Source organism: Cibotium barometz, chromosome 27 (genome assembly GCF_041138505.1).
Source record: "Cibotium barometz isolate CiBa-2024 chromosome 27, ASM4113850v1, whole genome shotgun sequence".
Lineage (NCBI taxonomy): Eukaryota > Viridiplantae > Streptophyta > Polypodiopsida > Cyatheales > Cibotiaceae > Cibotium > Cibotium barometz.
In genome coordinates, this window is record NC_141072.1 from 53,534,001 (window position 1) to 53,553,134 (window position 19,134).

General features: G+C 50.9%; 1 protein-coding gene across 7 annotated transcripts in view; it reads left to right on the forward strand.

Annotated features, from left to right (window-relative positions):
- Positions 1–19,134, forward strand: part of LOC147623521 (uncharacterized) — a 64,522-nt gene that overhangs the window by 29,983 nt on the left and 15,405 nt on the right. For 6 of the 7 annotated variants that reach the window (XM_086821708.1, XM_086821705.1, XM_086821703.1 and 3 more), the window contains 3 exons: positions 56–130; positions 209–268; positions 352–416. In XM_086821708.1, the coding sequence (XP_086677834.1) occupies positions 56–130; positions 209–268; positions 352–416 (200 nt within the window). Of the gene's footprint in view, positions 1–55; positions 131–208; positions 269–351; positions 417–1,038; positions 1,205–1,300; positions 1,832–19,134 lie in introns of those variants that run through there. The other variant, XM_086821706.1, reaches the window with a different exon arrangement.

The following is a 19,134-nucleotide window of genomic DNA, read 5'->3' on the forward strand; positions in this document are numbered from 1 at the left end:
TTCTACTGGGGTTCCATTTTAACTTTTCTGGACATGCATGTTAGTGGTCTCACAGATGGCAAGAAAACTCGGAGGAAGAGTCCTTGTAGAGACGGCCCGCTACCAGGTGGCAAAAGAGGTCTTGAAAAAGGTATTATGTATACTTAAGTGGGATAAATGTCTTTTGATTCTGCCTACTAAGTATGAGTTGGTTTGGTGGTGGTTCAAGGGTGGGCAAGCTGCAGCTTCAAACTTGCAAGCCCGAGTAGCGGTGCTTGCTGCACGACAGGTAGTTGTAGTTGCCATGAACATTTTTTATTTGAATACAGTGGGTTTAAAAATATTAAAATCTCAATGTTTGATGTGTTGAAGGGTCTCGTTGGGGCTGCATCATGCTACATCACTTTGCAAAGAACATCAATGCTACTTGGCCCATTGTAAGGACTTCTCGCTTCTTGAAATAGCACTAACAAGCCTTTAAAAAATTATATAAGTAGAATTTTAGCAGTGTTTTAACATTTGTCTAGAGATTCTGGGTGAGTAGGTAGTCTGTTGCCTCTTTTTCCTTTGCCTAGAAGAGGGTGTTGAATTGCTCTGCCTAGACGAGTGTATGGCATTGGATAGTGTGAGTCCTTCTATGTGCAAAGGCTGCTGCGTACTGTAAAACAGTTAATTCAAAGGAATAGTTGACACTGAAAAGGGGGGGAGGGGATGTGTGTGTGTGACACACATTCAACTTGTGGTACCCATTGGCAGGGTCGTTGGAGTATCCTGGAAGGCAAGCGAGCAGCCTCTGCCAGGGGCTTGCTGCCCATGGCTGTAGCCACAATATGTTCAGCCATGTGTGGGTGGCTGGACAACAAAGTTGGGCAACCATGTTTGGATGCAGGATGGCAGGCACTCGTAGGTCTTTTGTGTAGTCATAATGCATTTATAGTGCTTCCTTGGGTGAGGAAGACAGTTTAATTTTCCTTCAACTATTTTCTATATAGCCTTTGCTATGCATCCAGTAGCCAAGGAAGGCGTTGAATGTGCAAATTGGAACATTGATGGTTTCAGTTGGGAAACCATAAATAATGTGACTGCTGAATTTTTATTCATTCTGTCGACTTCGGAGCACCAGGATGGGGTTTAGTACTAGTTGTCCATGTGGCGATTGGAGATGATGGCCAACCTACACTTGGGTGCTGATGATGTGATGATGGAGTTGATGATTCAAAGCTTTGTGAGTAGACTTTTGTGGAGTTAAGGTTGCTTTTTTCATGTACATAGTGACGTCACCCTCTGGCAAAACAATTTTGCACTTTACTGCATCTTGCAGGAACAAATGGATGAATCACTTGCACACATAAAGACCACCACCTTGCTCCCGTATTTTTCCCACCAGAGATGACCTCCAATCTCACAGCTATCAATCTCCCTCATGCAACAAATACTTTATCCATCTCTCTGACCCCTTTGGGCAGCATCTTTTCAACATGTGATCCTGCTCTCAAAAGGCCTGAGTGCAGAATTGGGATGATTGCACAGAGGCCCTTCTGTCATTCTATTAAACTACCAGTGGGAGCTGAAGAAGACTAGGAAACTTTTCTCGAAAACTGAAGGGGAAGACTAGTGAGTACCTCACTCCTTTCTGCAAGTTTCTTGATCTTAGAAGACGTCAGCCGGTTTGTGCGGCCAACCCTATATGCAGATGTTCGGGCAAATTGGTTACAACATTGGTTGAGATTTCCCAAAGGATCCAAAGCAGCAGTCAAACAAGGGCAAAGAAGTGGTCAACGTGAGCACCAGTGCAACAGTTGCCCGGCCCAGCAGCTCCCACCCTTCAGGCACAATGAATGCTCTCCAGATGATCAGGTACGATGAATGCTCTCCAGATGACATGGCAGTGTGATGTCACACCTTATTTTATTTCATCTGAGGGGGTTGCTTCAGATGGGACAGGTTGGTGTAAAGGTTGAAACTACCTACAGTGATAGATCCATACTGGTAGAGGGTAAGAAGGTCCCAATGGCTTGGGCGTGCTATTTCTGTGTACGATAATAACTTGGGAGCTAAGGAATGTAACTGAGTGCACCCTTCACTGTCCCGTCAGGGCGGACATTGCCTGCGGGCATCCCTTGTCGGTTTTAACTTTGACCACCAAGAGTACTCCAGATATTTGTATATATTTCTCATAATAATTTCCAAGGGCAGGCCTCTCTTGCTCCTGAATCCAATCTTCAATTGGCTTTACGGGGGTCATCAAGATATCTTACTAGTGTTCAAGTCTATGTGGTTTGATGGGTTAGACAGATTGTGTGTGTGTGTGAGAGAGAGAGAGAGTAATATTAACGTCTACAGAAGACATCAAGGGTCTATGAGACCATAAGTGGTACAATGGATATACTGAGCCATGGAAAAAGTAATTTAGAGCAAAGGAAAAACGACTTTTCACTAGTGTATACAGGTGTGATGTCAGCATGTGACTCTGCATACAGAAAAGGAACTGAGAAAAGGAAAAATGACTATCATTAGTGTATACAGATGTGATGTCAGCATGTGACCCTGTACGGGCCATGATCAACTAATAAGGATGCCGCCTCAGCCAATACAGATCTATGGAAGCTTGTCATGGCCTATAGCCGCATCTGTCCGGTGGAGGGTCGTGAAGCTATGGGTCAGGGAAGTTTGGCCTGCAAAATAGATTGAGCTCTATCACTGAGGACCCCTCTAGGGTGGAGGACCGGACCACTAGTGTGGATGGTGGACTCTGATGTGACGACTGAAGAAATCTGTAATGACCCTCTGGGAAGTATCATGTGGTATGCGGTCTCAGTAATGCACCCCTATGACGTTCGAGCTCCAGTAAGTACATGCCTAAGCATTTCTTTGATCATCAAACTGCATCACTTGTGCAAGTAGACCAAACCCCTCATGGCAGAGGCAGTGGAATCTCCCCTATAAATCATAGTAGGCCGGGGCTAAGCATGTAGTGTGCCTCATCTTCCACCTGTCCTGTGGTAATTTGCACATCTGATCCTCGAGTGGGGTATCATCAGCTCTGCCACTGTAGACAGAAGACAGCCTGAGTTGGCCAATCACGATATGCATGGCATGTGACATGGATCTGTATGTATCTTGGAATCACAATGAAACCATCCTCAGATGTCACCACATGGACATGGCAGAGACACCAGGCAGAAGATGTAGGACCTAGAAATGCTCAGCAAGGCACCAGAGAGGGCTGGACAGCAGTCGGCAGGCATCCAGGTGGCCACACATGTGAAAGGACCTTAATGAATATTCCAGTCGTGGGGCAGCGGAAAACTGGCCGACAAGATATTCAGCAGGCCGAGCAGTATGTTTGGATACTATATAAGACTGAGCAGGTATTTTGTGTTACTTATCTCTCTCCCAAATGGAGGCAGGTCATAGATACGATTTAGAAGGTCATTAGTCACCTTTTGGGCAGGCCAAAGGCCTCAGAATTTGTACAGACATATACATTTTTTTGTATCGTATGAATATACTGAATACACAGCCATCTCTCTCTCTCTCTCTCTCTCTCTTCTCTCTCTATCTATGTGAGTTTGCGTCAGGATGTTCCTATGAAAGGTACTTAGGGCTGAAAGAAGACATTTTCCGTGCATGTAACTTTGGTATTAGAGCTTCAAGGTCTGAGGACAAGGTCCATGACTAGGAAAAACACCCAATAAAAGGTGGGAAAAATATAACCCTGAGATCGGCCTACCAATGAGAATGTCAAGGAGTGGAAGAGAACTGACTGAGAACATTGACATTGTAAGAAATGTTGGGCCTAGAATAAGTCAAGTGAATAAGAGAACCCACAGACTCCGGTACTGCGTACCGTCCTCAAAGATGGGAGTAGAATCTTCTCGGGAAAGCTTGGAGTTAGGATCCATCGGACCTCCATACCAAGAGAAGCAATCATCTCAAAAGTGAGCTAAATCTGACCACAGCTGTTCAATCTTGGCAAGATGAGAGCCAGTGATCAACAAATCATCAATATATAAGACGATCAAACATATCAAAGCATCTTGAGCAAAGACAGAGAGATTGCTGTCTGCAAAGCATCTATGGAAGCCAAGGGAAAGAAAGAATGCATCAATCTTATGATACCATTCTGTGGGTGCTTGTGTCAAACCATAAAGGGCTTTGTGTAATTTGTACACCTTTCCCTCGTGTCCAGGAACTTGAAAACCTGGAGGCTGTTCAACATAGACCTCCTCATGCAAGTCGCCATTGAGAAAGGCAGACTTGACATCCATTTGATAGACCAGCTAGTGAGAATGAGCGGAGAGAGCAAGAATTGTCTAGATTGTTGTGTATCTGGCTGTAGGGAAAAAAGTTTCCTCGTGTTTGCAACCAATTTGGCTTTGTGTTTGTCCAGAGAACCATTGGCATGAAACTTGGTTGTAAAGACCCACTTGACCCCAATGACTTGCCTATGCAAAGGCTGGTCCACAAGCTCCCATGTACCGGTCCTTTCAATGGAGTCAATCTCGGCCTCCATGGCTGTCCACCACTCAGGAAGAGCAAGAGCGTCTTTAGCTGTAGTAGGCTCATATGACTGCACCACTTTACTCATCAAGGCGAGGTTACAAGAATGACGAAGTTGCTCTAATCTCCTGCAATGTTGGTCCAACATAGGGCTTCAACCAAGAAACATGGAAGACATTATGCATAGTCCAACTGTCTGGTAGCTTTAGCTTCATGGAGACATTGCTGAGCTTTTGGATGATCAGAAAAGAGTTAAAGCTTCAAAACGAGAGCTTGGGACAACACTTCCCCACCTCTGCTTCATGATCCGGAGATACACCCAATCCCCTTCTTTGTAGTTGACATCTCTTCTAGACTTGTTGGCTTGCCTACTATATGCTTCATGCGCTTTGGTGAGGCACTCCTTTATGTAGGCATATGCTCACTTATAGTAGTGCTACGTGTGAACAGGGCTTAAACACGGGCACTTTTTCCCATGTGGTTTTTCCCCTTGGATATCAAGTGTGAAAGGACACTCTATCCATATAACTTTTGTACTTGGATATTATATGGATGTGACTCACATGCAAGGGTTGACTTGCATTTGTGATCAACCACGCACTTTGTGTCTTGCTCTCTCTCTCTTTTTGTGTGAGCTTCCTGTTTTTATAGCTAACCCTAATGTTTAGGAAACCCTACTGTGTGTGTAAGTGTGTGAGTCCCAACATTTGGTATCAGAGCCTTCCTGCTCCTGCACGACTTGCTGCTCCTTCCGACTGTAGGCCTTCGTCGACAGTCCCGTCCGCCGCCGCTGTGTCTCCGTCCGTGACTGCTCTGTCGCCACTGTGCGCCGCCCGACCAGCCAAGCTTAGCCCTTTTTCGCCTCCACAGGCTGCGGCACTAGTGCGGCCAACCGGCAGTGCTATCACCACAGTAGGTGGTCCCCGGTGCAGCTCAGCCACACTTGTGGCTTATGTGGCATCCGTCAGATTTGTGTTTTTTTTGGGCTCCATATCTTCGACAGCGACTTCCATCCGTTCCCAATGATGACAGTTACCGTCACGGTTCCGCTTGTCGCCAGTTACTCTTTGCCGTCTACAGCTCGCGCCGTCCGCATGTTGTCTCCAGCCTCGACTGCCGTCACTTTGCCTGGAGCTCGTCGTCGTCGACGTATTTGGCCATATTGCCGTTGCTGTCTGTTCACTTGCATCTCGTGGTTGCTGTCGACGCACCATCCCGCTTGTAGTCCGACCCCCTTTGCTCTCGCCTCCGACTAGGTTGTGCTTGCACGGTCCCCACCTGTGCCGTCAAAGATTCCTTGTGTGCCTCTCTATAGGTACTCCAAAAGGTGTTTTTCAATTCAATAAAAGCATTTATAGCCAAGGATAAGGGTAAAGCAAAGAGCTTTAAGCATGGGGGACACCAGTCTAGTAAGGTTGGTCATGGACAGCCTTGCAAATGTCACTATTGCCATAAGCCTGGCCACTACAATGAATGTAGAAAGTGGATTGCAAAAGAGAAGAAGAAAGATGCTGGCCATGCAGTAGCAGACTCTTTTGATGACAAAGCAGAGCAATTGGCTAATGTAATTCAAGAAGAGTATACTTTTTTGGTCAAATGCACTAGTGACATAGATATGTCTTGCATTGCATCCGACAGACAGGATGTATCATGGTATTTTGATAGTGGTGCTTCGAGCCACATCACTTCATGTAAAGATGTATTTCAGCACTTGGTTTATGCTTCTAATGGCTGCACTGTATCATGTATAGGTCATACCACTTATCCAGTAAAGGGAATTGGCAATGTCATATTGGTTGCAACCAATGGTGAAAATATATGTATGACAAAAGTGTTGTATGTTCTAGGGATAAAGAAAAATCTGCTCTCCTTCTTAGCCATAATCGACTAAGGCTTAAAGGTTGAATTTGAAGATGGGAAGTGTTTAGTGAAAGACCCATCAAAGGGTTATGAAATAGTCACTTCTGGAACACGATACAAAGGCTTGTAGAAGCTAGACAGCTATGATGAGCGTACTTATGATATGCACATACAATGGCTGCCCACACTCCTGCTATGCATGATGCAGAGCTTTGGCATGCTCGTTTTAGGCATGTAAATTTTTGGAGTTTGAGGCTTTTGCAGAAGCATCATATGGTTGATAATATGCCACCTCTTGAGTCTCCAACAAGACATGTATGTGAGGGGTGTATTTTGGGAAAGATGCATCGAAAACCATTCCCCAAGGATGGAGTTTTTTTTTTCTTTTCCGAGAAAAGATCCTTTCATTAGTTATATAAAAACGCCCGTAGGGCTACAAAAGATCCTCTCCTGCTCATAAGAAAACAGAGCAGAGAACAAAACCAAGGCAGCCAGGGAGACTCTCCCTAGGTGCTGAAAAGTACAAGTATCAGTACAAAGAACTGAGGGGCTATATCATACAATAGGAGGGGGGAAAAGCCAAACAGGTGGCCTGTAGTGCCAACGGGGGGACCCCGCGTGTAGGGTATAGAAGGGGCCGCTGCGCCAAGTGGTGCGAAAAGCCTGGTGCCGCAAGATCGCCTCATCCGAGTCGCCCCAGATGTGGTCATACTGTCCTCGCAGGGTGTGGATCAACACCTGCTAAATCCCCTGAACACTCTCTGCTGGTGGCTCCAGTCTCCCCTCAAAGGCCCTGAAACACCAGGCCCTCCAGATGAACCAGATGGTGAGGCTGCTGAGGAGCTCCCATCGTAGATCCCTCTCTTGTGTCCAGCTGGCGGAAGAGAAATCCGGTGAAGGAACAAGGCGAGGCTGGCCCCTAATGAATCTGATGGCCTGGCTGTCCTGCTCCGTCTCATAGCCCATAGCTGGCCCTGACGAAGTCGACCAAGCAGCGGCACCCCACGTAAACATACCCTCTGGAGAGAGGGGGGCCAGAATGCGCAGCATCCGCAGCCAAATCTGCTGCGCCTGAGGGCAGTCCCATAGGCAATGTCTCTGTGTCTCCAGAGGGTGGCCGCATTGGACACAGGCCGCCGGAAGACCGCTGTAGACAAGCCAGGTGCCAACTGCTGAGCCCCTGTGGGCGACCAGCCACTGGAAAGTCGAGATCCTGCGTGCCTGTCGACTAGCCCAGAGCCGGGTCCAAAAATCCTCCAGGAACTCCTGTGAGAGTCCTTGTAGCCGCCAGTGCCCCGATGCAGCTGGAGAGACCATCCTCCTCGCCGTCAAAATATGTCGCCCCAACCGAACAGTATACCCTGGAAAAAGGTGATCTCTGTGGCCTCAAGGGATGCATAAGGATCATGCCACTCGTACTCACCAGGGTCCCATTGGAGCCGAGCCAAGGGGCACGCTGCATATGCCCATATGCGCCAATCAGGGAGCACATCTGCAGGGTCTGGGTCAATATGCCACTTCCGAGAAGCGGCGGCCACTACCCGTATCCTCTGAAAGATGCACTCTGCAACCAAAGGCGACTCCACCTCCACTCTCTGAAGTCTGCCCTCATCCTGGATCTCATAGTAGAGGCATCTGCCATCCTTAGTGCAAGCTCTGACAGCAATCAGGATCTCCAACTGTGTAAAGGCTCCCATCCACCGTGGGGCCACTAGCTCGAGAGGCGTGAACCACTCCTCTGTGAGTGCCTCCTGAATGTCATCCCTCATAATCAACCCCCCTCTGAAGTGACTCAGCCTCTCCACCTGGATCTCCTCTAGGAGGCTACAGAAGGCTTGCCAATCTCCAAAACTACGTGCTGGGCCTGCCGCCAATGGTCCCCAGGCTAGACGAGGCCGAGAACCCAGCATATGACCCTGCTCTGTGCGAACCGCTGGGCTCTAGATAAGCGGCTGTCTGGCCCGCTCCTCAGCACAAGAAGGAGGTCTCTGAGAGAGCCCCGGTCTCAGCAACTCCCAGGATGCTCAAGGCAAATCTGTCCTCCCATCCTCTACTGAGGCCTGTCCTCCTCATCTCTATGAAGATCCATCGTATCTCTGGTGCCCAAGTGCCCCCTGCTGGGGGAGCCCGAGCCTGCACCCGTTGCAGCTCTTTCCAAGGCTCAGCGCCTGGAAGCAGCCCCCGAACAATAAGCTTCCCCAATAAGGCTCTACTCTGATCAACTGGATCTATAATGCCCAAGCCTCCCTGGGCTAGCGGAAGTGTAATAACTGCCCAAGCAACCTTTGCCCGGGCTGGCTGACCATCCTGCCCAGACCAAAGAAAGTTCCTGATCAGCCTCTATACCTGGCTGATGCAAGATCTCGAGAAGATCCAGCAAGACGTAATGTACCACATGGTCGCTAAAAGCACTTGATTTGCCACCACCACCCTCCCAGCCAAGGATAGCCGAGCTGTACTCCAATACAAAAGCTTCTTCCGAATGCTCAGAAGAAGCGGGGCAATCTGCTGCTCAGGTGACAAATCTAGTCCAATCTGGCATCCCAAATATCGCACTGCTGTGCCAGGAGGACTCCATCTAAAACCCGGGTCTGGGCTCCATGCCGGAGTGGGAGCGCTACTGATCCAAAAGGCCACTGTCTTGCGCCAATTGATCAATGCTCCCGAAGCTGCACTAAAAACCTGGAGCGACTGCTCTGCCCAATGAAGATTGGCCTCTTGGCCATGCAAAAATAAGCCCGTGTCATCAGCAAACTCAGCATCGAGCAGGTCCTCCCCCCGGACTGGGATCTGGAGTCCTCTCAAACCAACCTCCTTTGCCGTCAGATACATGCTCATAGCCTCAGCAAAGAAGAGAAAAAGAAACGGGGCGAGAGGACACCCCTGACGGACTGATCTGGTCAGCTCAAAACTCGGCCCCCGTCCTCCTGCAATCAGCACCTGGCTACGAGCTGTGGAATATAGAGCCACCACCCCTCGAATCCAACCTGGCTCAAAGCCCAGGCGAAGCATAGTGCCCTCTAAGAAACCCCAATCGACTCTATCGTATGCCTTCTCAAAATCGAGAAGCATCACGACCAAGTCCTCACCAAGAAATCTAGCTCGGGCCGTCGCCTCCCAGAAGGTGAAAATGTTGTCAAGGATACTACGCTCCTTGACGAATCCTGTCTGGGTAGTATGAATCAACTCCCCCAGGAAGGGCTGGATCCTCAAGCTCAAGGCCTTTGCTAGGACCTTGTAGACAGTATTGAGGATCGTAATAGGTCTACAATGCCGAATATCATCTGATACTCCCTCCCCCTTGGGGATAAGAAAGATCAAGCCCTCTGAAAAGCTTTGTGGCATCACCCCAGTGTCCAAAACATACTGAAAGCCCCTGCGGAGGCCTGGCCCCAAAAGGTCCCAATAGCGCATAAAAAAGGCAGGCGTCAATCCGTCCTCCCCTGGGCAACTATGGCGCGGAAGGACCCTCAAGGCCTCAGCAAGCTCAACCTCTGAAAGAGGCTCACCCAGAACTGTACGCATACGATCTGTGACCCTCCTCTGCACATGGGCCCACACAGTCTGTCTGCAAGCATCCCGAGCCTCAGTAGGTGGCTGGCTCCGCTGAAAGCAGGTCTCTATAGAACCCAGTGGCAATGGCTCTGATCTCCTCCGGCTCAGTAGCTACCGATCCGTCCGGCCTCCCAAGCTGGCGGACTCCTGCTCGAGCATGGCGGGGTCCAGTAATCTCAAAAAACTCCCCAGTCACTCTATCACCAAGTTGCGTCCAGTGAGAGGCCTAGCGACGATAGTAAAACTCATGTCTCTGCTCCTCTGCCTCTCTAACCTCCTGGCGTGCCTGGCTCAGCTGGGACGCCACCCACTCACATGCAGGCTGCTGCTCCTGAAGGTGCTGAAGTGAAGCAAGGCTGCGTCTCAGCCGATGCTCCCGCTCGCGAGTCTGTCCCAGCTGTGTCAAGGCTGCAGCGTGCTGAAAAGAGCTAAGCTCGATGAGTCCCTGGGCACACTGGCCTGCTGCATCCTGGTTGGAGCTCTGACTATCATGCCATATCCTCTCAATGTCCTCAGCGAGACTAGGATCTGTAAGAACCCTCTCTGGGATCCTCAACTGCAAGCGGGTCTCCCGTGTCCTCTCCTCAAGTGTCAAAATAACTGGCGCATGGTCTGAAAAAGAGGTGCCAGCGAGAATGCCAACGGAGCCCCCTCGCTCCCCTAACCTGTCGCCCACATAGAAGCGATCAATCCGTGATAGATTAGTCCCTCCTTGCCGGCGATCCGACCGAGAGAAACTAAGACTGTCCTGAGAGCGGGAGAAGGCCCCATGCTGCCATGCATCAGTGATCCTCAGTGACATGCAAAATCGCTCCCAAGCTGCAAGCTCCGTGCCGTGCACTGTAACATGACTGCCTACCACCCTATCGGCCGGGTCCTCAAGCATGTTGAAGTCTCCCCCAACACACCAATGTGCGGCCTCTGGCAATGCATCCGTAACCTGGGTCCAGAACTCTGCTCTGGCACTAGCATGGTTGGGCGCATAGACATTGAGCACGCCAAAGAGCTCATCATGCGTCCTCAGAATGACATACTGTGCTCTACCAGGCACAATGATCTCGCGATCCACAATGGCCTGCTACCATACATCCGCAATGACCATACATACTCCTCCCTGCCCACCCAAAGGGCCAAACCCTGCAGACCAAAAGGTGTCCCATCTACCAGGCATCACCGAACCATATCTCCGGATCCTGCTCTCACCCAAGTGGTGCTCCTACATCATCAAAATATCAATACTGTCCCCAACCAGGCATCTCTGAAGCTCCTGCCTCAAGCAACCACGATAACGTATATAATGTGCTCCGCCAAGGCCCTGTACATTCCATGAGATGATCCTCATGGATGACTTGCTGAGGTGGATGCTGTCTCAGCCGTACGGCGGGCCTTCGCTAGCGGCTTGGATGGAGAATAGTCCCCATCCGAGCGGCTGTGAATCTGCCCAGCAGAACGCTCAGCGCACGGGAAACTCAAGGCCACCCGGTGTACTGCAAGAATCACGGATTAGGCGCCAGTGGGCTGTGTCCGATGGCGACTGCCTCCCGCTCAGACAGAGCAACCTCGTGTATGCATACATATCCAGGGTCGCGTGCTAAGTTTGCCACTATGCGAACGACCAAATGACGAATCCTTGAGGCATCCACACTTCTGGGATCCAAGAAAAAATGAGCCAACTCCCATAGTCGGCCTATCACATCTGTCACCTCCAGATCGCTCACATGATGAGAAAACTCAACTGCCAGAGTCTTCAAAGTGCTAAGAGCGAGCTCCAGAGTCCACTCCCGGTCGCATGGGCCACAGAGAGGGAATGAGAAGGCCACTGCTGAATCAAGTGCCTCCTCCCCGCGGGCCGGAGGTATCACTACATGCACTCTGATGGGTGCTGGCTCATGGGGGCCCTCTGCTCCAAAAAGCCATGTGAAGGAGTAATCAAAAGCCTCCGAGCGCTGTGTAGTGCCGAGACGACTCAGCCGACTGCGGATAGATGATATCCGTGAAGCCCGAATCGGCATGGTAAGTCTCCTCTGCGGTGCTCGAGCAAGGTCGGTGCTCAGAGCCCTCCGGACTGCAGGTGAGCGCCAGGGGACTGCCAGGGCCTCCCGGGGAGCTGAGGCGGGGGGGGGGGTGGGAGAAGGGGGTGGAGAAGGAGCCGCTGCCGAAACCGGAGCGGGGACGGTAGGAGGCGAAGATGGAAGCGAGGCAGGAGGGGGGGACGGGGGAGGGGGGGGTGGGGGCGAAGGAGGGGGTGCTGGCATCTCCTGGTCCTCAGTCGGCGCTGGGGTCTCCTCCTGGAGGGGAGCAAAGCTGTTCCTCACGAGAACCTAGTGATGCTAAGACTGTGGCTGCTGCTGCATCGGTCTCTGGGCGTGCTGCTGTGGCTGTCTCCCTCGACGGCGCCCATGTTCAGGTTGCCACTCCGAGGTCTGTGTGGGCTGAGCAGGTGTCTCGGAGGTTGCCTGCGGAGCCGCATCTGTGGGCGTGCCATCAGAGGCCTGCTGCTGCGGTGAAGGTCGGGGTCTCCTGTGAGGGCAGGCCTTGGCCAGGTGGCCGACCTGCCTACAAATAAAGTACTGGTTCGGGAGCCCCGAGAACTCCACTCTCTGATCAATCCATCCCCCCCCCTATCCTAGGTAGCTGAATGACCTTCGGAAGGGAGGAGATGTCAGGAACCAAAACTCTGACTGAAGGTAGCCCAGTTGCTCTAGCCACCACTGAAGCTGCTGTGGGGCCAATCTCGAGCACCGAGCCCACCAGTGCCCCTAGCCTCGAAAGGAGCAGAAGGTACTTGTGACGGAGTCCAGGGAAGCAAACTGTAACATGGAAAAGGCGCTCTCCCTGCTCGGCCGTTGCTGCTGGGTCAAAGCCATTATGCTGCCAAGGTCTGAAGAATGCCCGAGCGCCCCTGATGTCAAGGGGACTCATGGCAAGGACCTGGGCCACGCTCTGGGCTGTCTCGAACTCGATCTGGTAGTGTCCACGGCCTAGTAGCTGAACGTCTAGGATCTTGCCCACATCTGCAAGCAGGCGGGCCTGGAGAAGATCCCAGATCTCCCCTCTGCTGGGGCGAGTGCCGACTATACGGCAGATGGTGGAATGTGCCTGGAGGTGTTCCACCATTGCGGCGAGGCTCGCTTCCTCTTCTGGCGAAAGAGAAAGCCTGATGGGGGTATCCTCAGGGGCGGGCGAGGGGGCTGCGGAAGAGTCCCTCTGAGGTGGGGCAGGAGGAGCCTCCATCAGAGTCTGAAGCTATGGCGAAGGTGGAGCGAATGCGGAGAGACCTGCAAGAACCGAGCTGCACACGAAGGGCGGAGGGGGAAGGCGGAAGGTAAAAAAAGGAAAAAACCCCAGGGGGGCGGAAAAAACCAGAAAGACGGGGAGGGAGGGGTAAGGCGGCGAAGAAAAAAACCGGGGGGGGGGGGGGGGGGGGAGCAGCGCGAAAGGAGGGGCGGGGGGAATGAGAGGGCTGGCGAAGGGGGGGTGTAATGTGCGGAAGCTTCGGAGAAGGATCGGTACTTCAAAACTCAGAAAACAGCACTCTTTTCGCGACGGAATTAACGCACAATTGAAAGACGATGTGCAGAAAAATAGAGAGAGAAGGGGGAGATGGAGAAGGACACAGTATTGGGTCCCAATTACCCTCTGTAGGGCCCCCACCACGGATGGTGTATTTGCTTTATTAGAATGATGTAAATCTGAAACAAATACAAAGTACTTGACCTTTTCTTGGCTGGAAAACCTGCCCTTGACCTTCAGTCCTTCACCCCTTAGCTTTAGCAAAACCCTTGGCTGTCCTGGCCCTTGAATGCTTGAGGCTCTTGGTGAATTGTGAGATGGAAACAATGATTTAAGACTTGGGCTTTTATACCCCTCATATCATGCAGTCGGCCTGCTCATAACAGCCCCACGACTGAGTCTTGTAATAAAAGGTGTTCACACTTTAATAAAGTGCTTTCACACCTGTTTAGAGCCTGTCCAGCCTGCGCAGCCTGCTGGGACAGCACCCTGGCTGCTGGGCATTCAACGCAGAGGTGTGGGACTGCCCCCCACACCTGGCCGCCTGCTGTCTTAGGGTTTAAACCTCTGTCGGCTGCCTGTCCAGAGGCTCTGGAGCTGGCCGACTGCCCCTCCAGCCCTTGCCTTGGCTGGTGGGCAAAGTCTTGGGCCCTCCTGGCCCCTTGGGGGTGGTTCTACACCTCCCCCATGCCCATCTAAGTATGCACATGCAAATACCTACACTGGGGTAGCCCTATGGGCTGGCCCCATCTCTACATGCAAACTACATGCCTACAGATGTCTGGCATCCAGTTGCAAACCAGATACACAGCACATCCGACATCATTCCAGAGGGAGACTCACAGCGCGGACTGGCACTGCTTCATGTGCAGGACAATGCACACCTGACCTTGGACTCATGTGCAGGACAATGCACACCTGACCTCGGACGACTGAGATGGATCCCTGGCTGACTCGTCCCGGACTGGGCTCACATGGGACCAGTTCACCATCCCAGGTCCTGCACCTTCTGTACAGAATGTCCACGTGGCATCCAAGTGCGGGATGCACGTGACATCCCCTTCTGCTTAACTTGACGGAAGCTGCATAGCCTCCAAATAATCCGTCAATAAAGCCGGATAATCTTCGAAAAATTCTTTGTCGAGCCATACCGCTTCATGAGTTCCTCGGTCCTGAAACTTCGTGAGGAACTGTCGTAGTCTTCGGCCGGAGCCATGCTTGAAACGGTGCAGAAGGATCTGTTCTGGAACCATTACTTCTGCTTCATCAATGATGTCTGGTTCCGCTTCGTCTTTGACCTCTGAAGGGGGTGGACCTGCATATGGCTTTAACCAACTGACATGAAATACATCGTGCATAGTCCAACTCGGAGGTAGCTTTAACTGCATAGACACCTCATTAATCTTTTTCCGGATGGGGAAAGGTCCGAAGCTCCTGAAAGACAACTTTGGGCATCGCTTGCCCACCTGCTTTAATCTTTGCTTCATAATCCGAAGATATACCCAATCTCCTTCCGAAAACTTCATGTCCCTTCGGTCTTTATTGGCCTGTCGAGTGTAGGCCTCTTGCGCTTTAGCCAATCTGTCTTTGACGGACTCTAGGATCTCCTGGTAAGACTCCGTCACTCTGTTCGCCTCCGGTACTGAAGACGACGTCCTGGTTAACAACGACTGGAAAGGTCTTCCAAACGCTGCCTCATATGGAGTCCTGCCAATAGCTGAAGAAAAAGAGTCATTCAAAACAGCTTGAACTAAAGGCAGAAACGATTCCCACTTACCTTGCTGATCGTGGACATAACACTTCAGCACATCAAAGGCCAACTGGTTGTATATCTCTGTCTGGCCATCTGTCTGTGGGTGGAATGCACTGGAAAAATTCAACTTAGTACCAAAATTATCAAACAATGCCCTCCAAAAATGACTGGTAAACTTGGCATCTCGGTCTGACACTATGGTTCTAGGAATCCCACCAATCGGGTACCAATGCCGAATGAATAGCTGGGCAACATCCTCGGCGGTCACATTGGCCCTGCAAGGAATAAGCATCACAAATTTGCTGAACCTGTCAACAATAGTCAAACACTGTGTATTACGCTTACTCGGACTGGGAGGCAGATTTGTGACAAAGTCCATCGAAATGTCTTGGAAAGGACCCTCAGGAATTGGCAAAGGCTGTAACAACCCTATCTTCTTTCCACGAGGAGCTTTCACCTTTTGACAAATGTCACAGCGTTGTACATAAGTAAACACATCACGCCTCATCTTTGGCCAATAGTATTGCCGTTCTAACTTCTCCAGAGTCGAATTCATGCCCCTATGACCACCTGTAATGGCGTCATGGGCATCATGGAGAAGAGCTGCCCGGAATGATTTCATGACACACAGTCGGTCTTTGTAGTAAAGCCAACCATCGCGTATCAGAAAATGGCATGGTCCTGTGGCATCCAATGCCTGTTCCCACTGAGTACCGAATTCCTCGGAATCCGCGTACGTGTGCTTCATGTCTTCTAGTCCTGTACCAACAAGGTCCAGTCTAGTGGTCTGAATCGCAGATACTTGTCCCTTCCTGCTCAAAGCATAGGCCACTGGATTGGCCTTTCCTGGAAGGTACTCAATCATGCCACCAAACTGCTGGAATATCTGACTCCAGCGGTGTTGTCGATCACTCCACTGTGCACTTGGCATTGTCTGAATCCAGCGCAATGCCTGATGGTCAGTGCGGACCTCGAAGTCACGGCCATACAAGAAATGTTTCCAATGTTTCAAGGCCTGAATGACTGCTAGGAGTTCACGATCGTAGACTGAGTAATTCTTTTCGGCGGGCAGTAACTTACGAGACATGTAAGCTACTGGATGACCATTCTGTTGCAATACACCTCCAATTGCGATGTTACTCGCATCGGTGATCACCTGAAATGGTTCGTCCCACGAGGCAAGGGCTAGACAAGGCGCTTCCGACAAAGCCACCTTGAGGTTCTGGAATGCCTCCAACGCTCGTGGAGTCATTCGAATCTTTTGCCTCCTTGTTTTCACTCCCTTTAGCAGATCGGTGAGGTCTGCCGAGAGATCGGAAAACTTGTCAATGTGGGTGGAATATGCCTGGCATATACCCACAAATGATCTAATGTCATAAGCAGTCTGAGGTACTTCCCAGTTAACAATCTCGGCCACTTTAGCCGGATCAAGTCGAATGCCTTCGGCACTGATTATATATCCCAAGTAATGTACCTGGAACAGATAAAATTCTGACTTCTTTTCATTGATATAGAGCTCGTTGCTTTCCAGCAACTTAAGGACTTTCTCCACATCAATGTCATGCTGCTCAACTGTAGCTGAAAATATGAGTATGTCGTCCAGAAATATGAACACACACACTCCAATCAACTCCCGGAAAATACGCATCATCATGCGGTTAAATGTAGCTGGGGCGTTCGTCAAACCAAATGGCATGACCACAAATTCATAGTGGGCCCGTTCTGTACGGAAAGCTGTCTTGGGGATGTCCCCCTCAACAATCCGAACCTGGTGGTACCCACTCTTTAAATCCAATTTAGAGAACACCTTAGCTCCATTCAACCTCTCGAGAATGTAGTCAATTCGAGGCATCGGGAATCTGCTCTTGATCGTCAGCTTGTTGAGTGCACGATAATCGACACACAACCGAGAAGACCCATCTTTCTTCTTGACAAATAAGATCGGTGCTGCAAATGGCGACACGCTGGGGCGGATGAAGCCAGCTTGCAACAATTCTTGGAGTTGGCGGTCCAACTCCGATTCCATTGCCTTAGAAAGGCGATACGGAAACTTGCTCGGGGGTTCCGAGCCTGGGAGGAGGTTAATCTTGTGATCCTCCGGTCTGGACGGAGGAAGCTGGGGAGGGAGACTGTCCCGAAGAAAAATCTTCTGGAACTTTTCATGGAGAACCGAGTACTTCTCGGAAGCACTGGCCACCGTCTGGGCTGTCTGGACGTAAATCATCGCACACTGGGCGCCTTTCCTAACTGCTCGCTTAGCCTGCAAGTGGCTTATGAGCGGAAAGTTTGGAATACCTGGTTCACACTTAATGGTCACAGGGGTGTTTGACACATTCCGATCAATCTGGAACGTGTGCTTGTCCCACTTGACATCAGGAAGAAACTTGTGAAACCACTGGATACCCAAAATTATGTCTGCTCCTACAAGAGGGGCAACCATAAAATCACGCACAAACTCTATGCCCTGAATGACGAATTTAGCACCTAGAGCTTCATACTTGACGCTCGTAGTCATACCTGTGCTAAAACCCTCAACTTGTTTGTCCACCGGAGTGAGCTCGAAACGGGCACGCCTAGCGGCCTCTTCCGTGATCACATCCTCCGTACTGCCGCTGTCAAACAAGACAACGACTCTCTGGCCACCTATGTAGCCAAAGGACTTGAGCAATTCGTTGCGCTCATACTCCTGGTCATGGGCGCCCTTCTGCTTATCTTCTAGCTCCCGGCTAATAATTGCTCCAACTGAAGCACCGGGGTTTGAAGAACTAGGGGTCGCCGCTGGGGTCTGTGTGGGAGCTGTGCTCACCACGGAAGCTGTGGAGGCGGCGGCGGGCTTTGGAGGCTTCTTCGGACAATCCCGAGAAGTATGTCCTTTTGTGTGACAAAAGTAACATCTACCCTCCTTCCTGTACTGAGCAAGCTCCTCAGCACTCAACTTGCCACCTGTCTTGCCTGCCTCCGCTTTCTGGTCTGGAGTAAGCTTAGACGCATTGTTCGAGTTCTTGGAGCCAGAGGCTCCCGGGCTCTGTCCTGGGGAAGACCCCGTCTGGTTCTGGCTTTTGCCTCCTGAGGTGTTAGCCTTGGGAGAAGCCGGCTGGGAGGTCTTGGGCTTGCCACCATTGTGTTTCATTTCTGCACTCTGCGCAAGCGAGAGTGCGTCCTCAAAGGTGGCTGGTCTAAACATACGCACCTCCCATTGGATGTGCGTGTCCAGGCCATACAAAAACTGCCCTTTCTTGTCCGCATCAGATAAGCCTAATTGTAGACACAAGGTCGAAATTCTATTGGCAAACTGAAGGACTGGTTGCGCATTCTGACGCGCACCCCTGAACTCGTCTTCGAGTCGCTCAAGGTAGTGGGGCGGTAAAAACCGCTGCTTAAGGTCACGGACGAACTCGTCCCACCCATAAGCTGCCATACCTGATCTGGTGTGGGCATGAGCCCACTGAGTCCACCAAGGAATGGCCTCACCTTCCAAATACCAACTGGCTAAGATCACTTTGTCAATATCTGATTTCCTAATTGCGGCAAAGTAAGCTTCAAATTGATGTAACCATGAATACAGAGTAGTGGGATCGAGTTTACCATTATACTTACTGAAGTTCATTTTCTCGGGAAAATGATTCGAGGGCGCCGCCGGTGTCAATCTGGCGTCCAAAGCTCGGAGGTAATGCTCGTGTTCCACTCGTCGCATGGCTTCGTCTTCTCGTTGTCGAATCTCCAATGCCCGTATCTGCCTCTCAAGCAAGGAGCTTGACTGCGGCTGTGACCCCTCGAGAGGGTCCCTGTGACGAGGATCTGGTATCTGGGGTACGGAAGGAGAGGGAGGAGGAGATGGAAAACGCGACGCTGGAGAGCGAGAACGCTCCTCCAGAGCCAAAATCCGCGCCTTCTGCTCGTCCAACTTGGTTGTCTGGTCTGCGATTGCTCGCATCATCTGCTGGAACATGTCTTGTACACTCAAGCCGGGT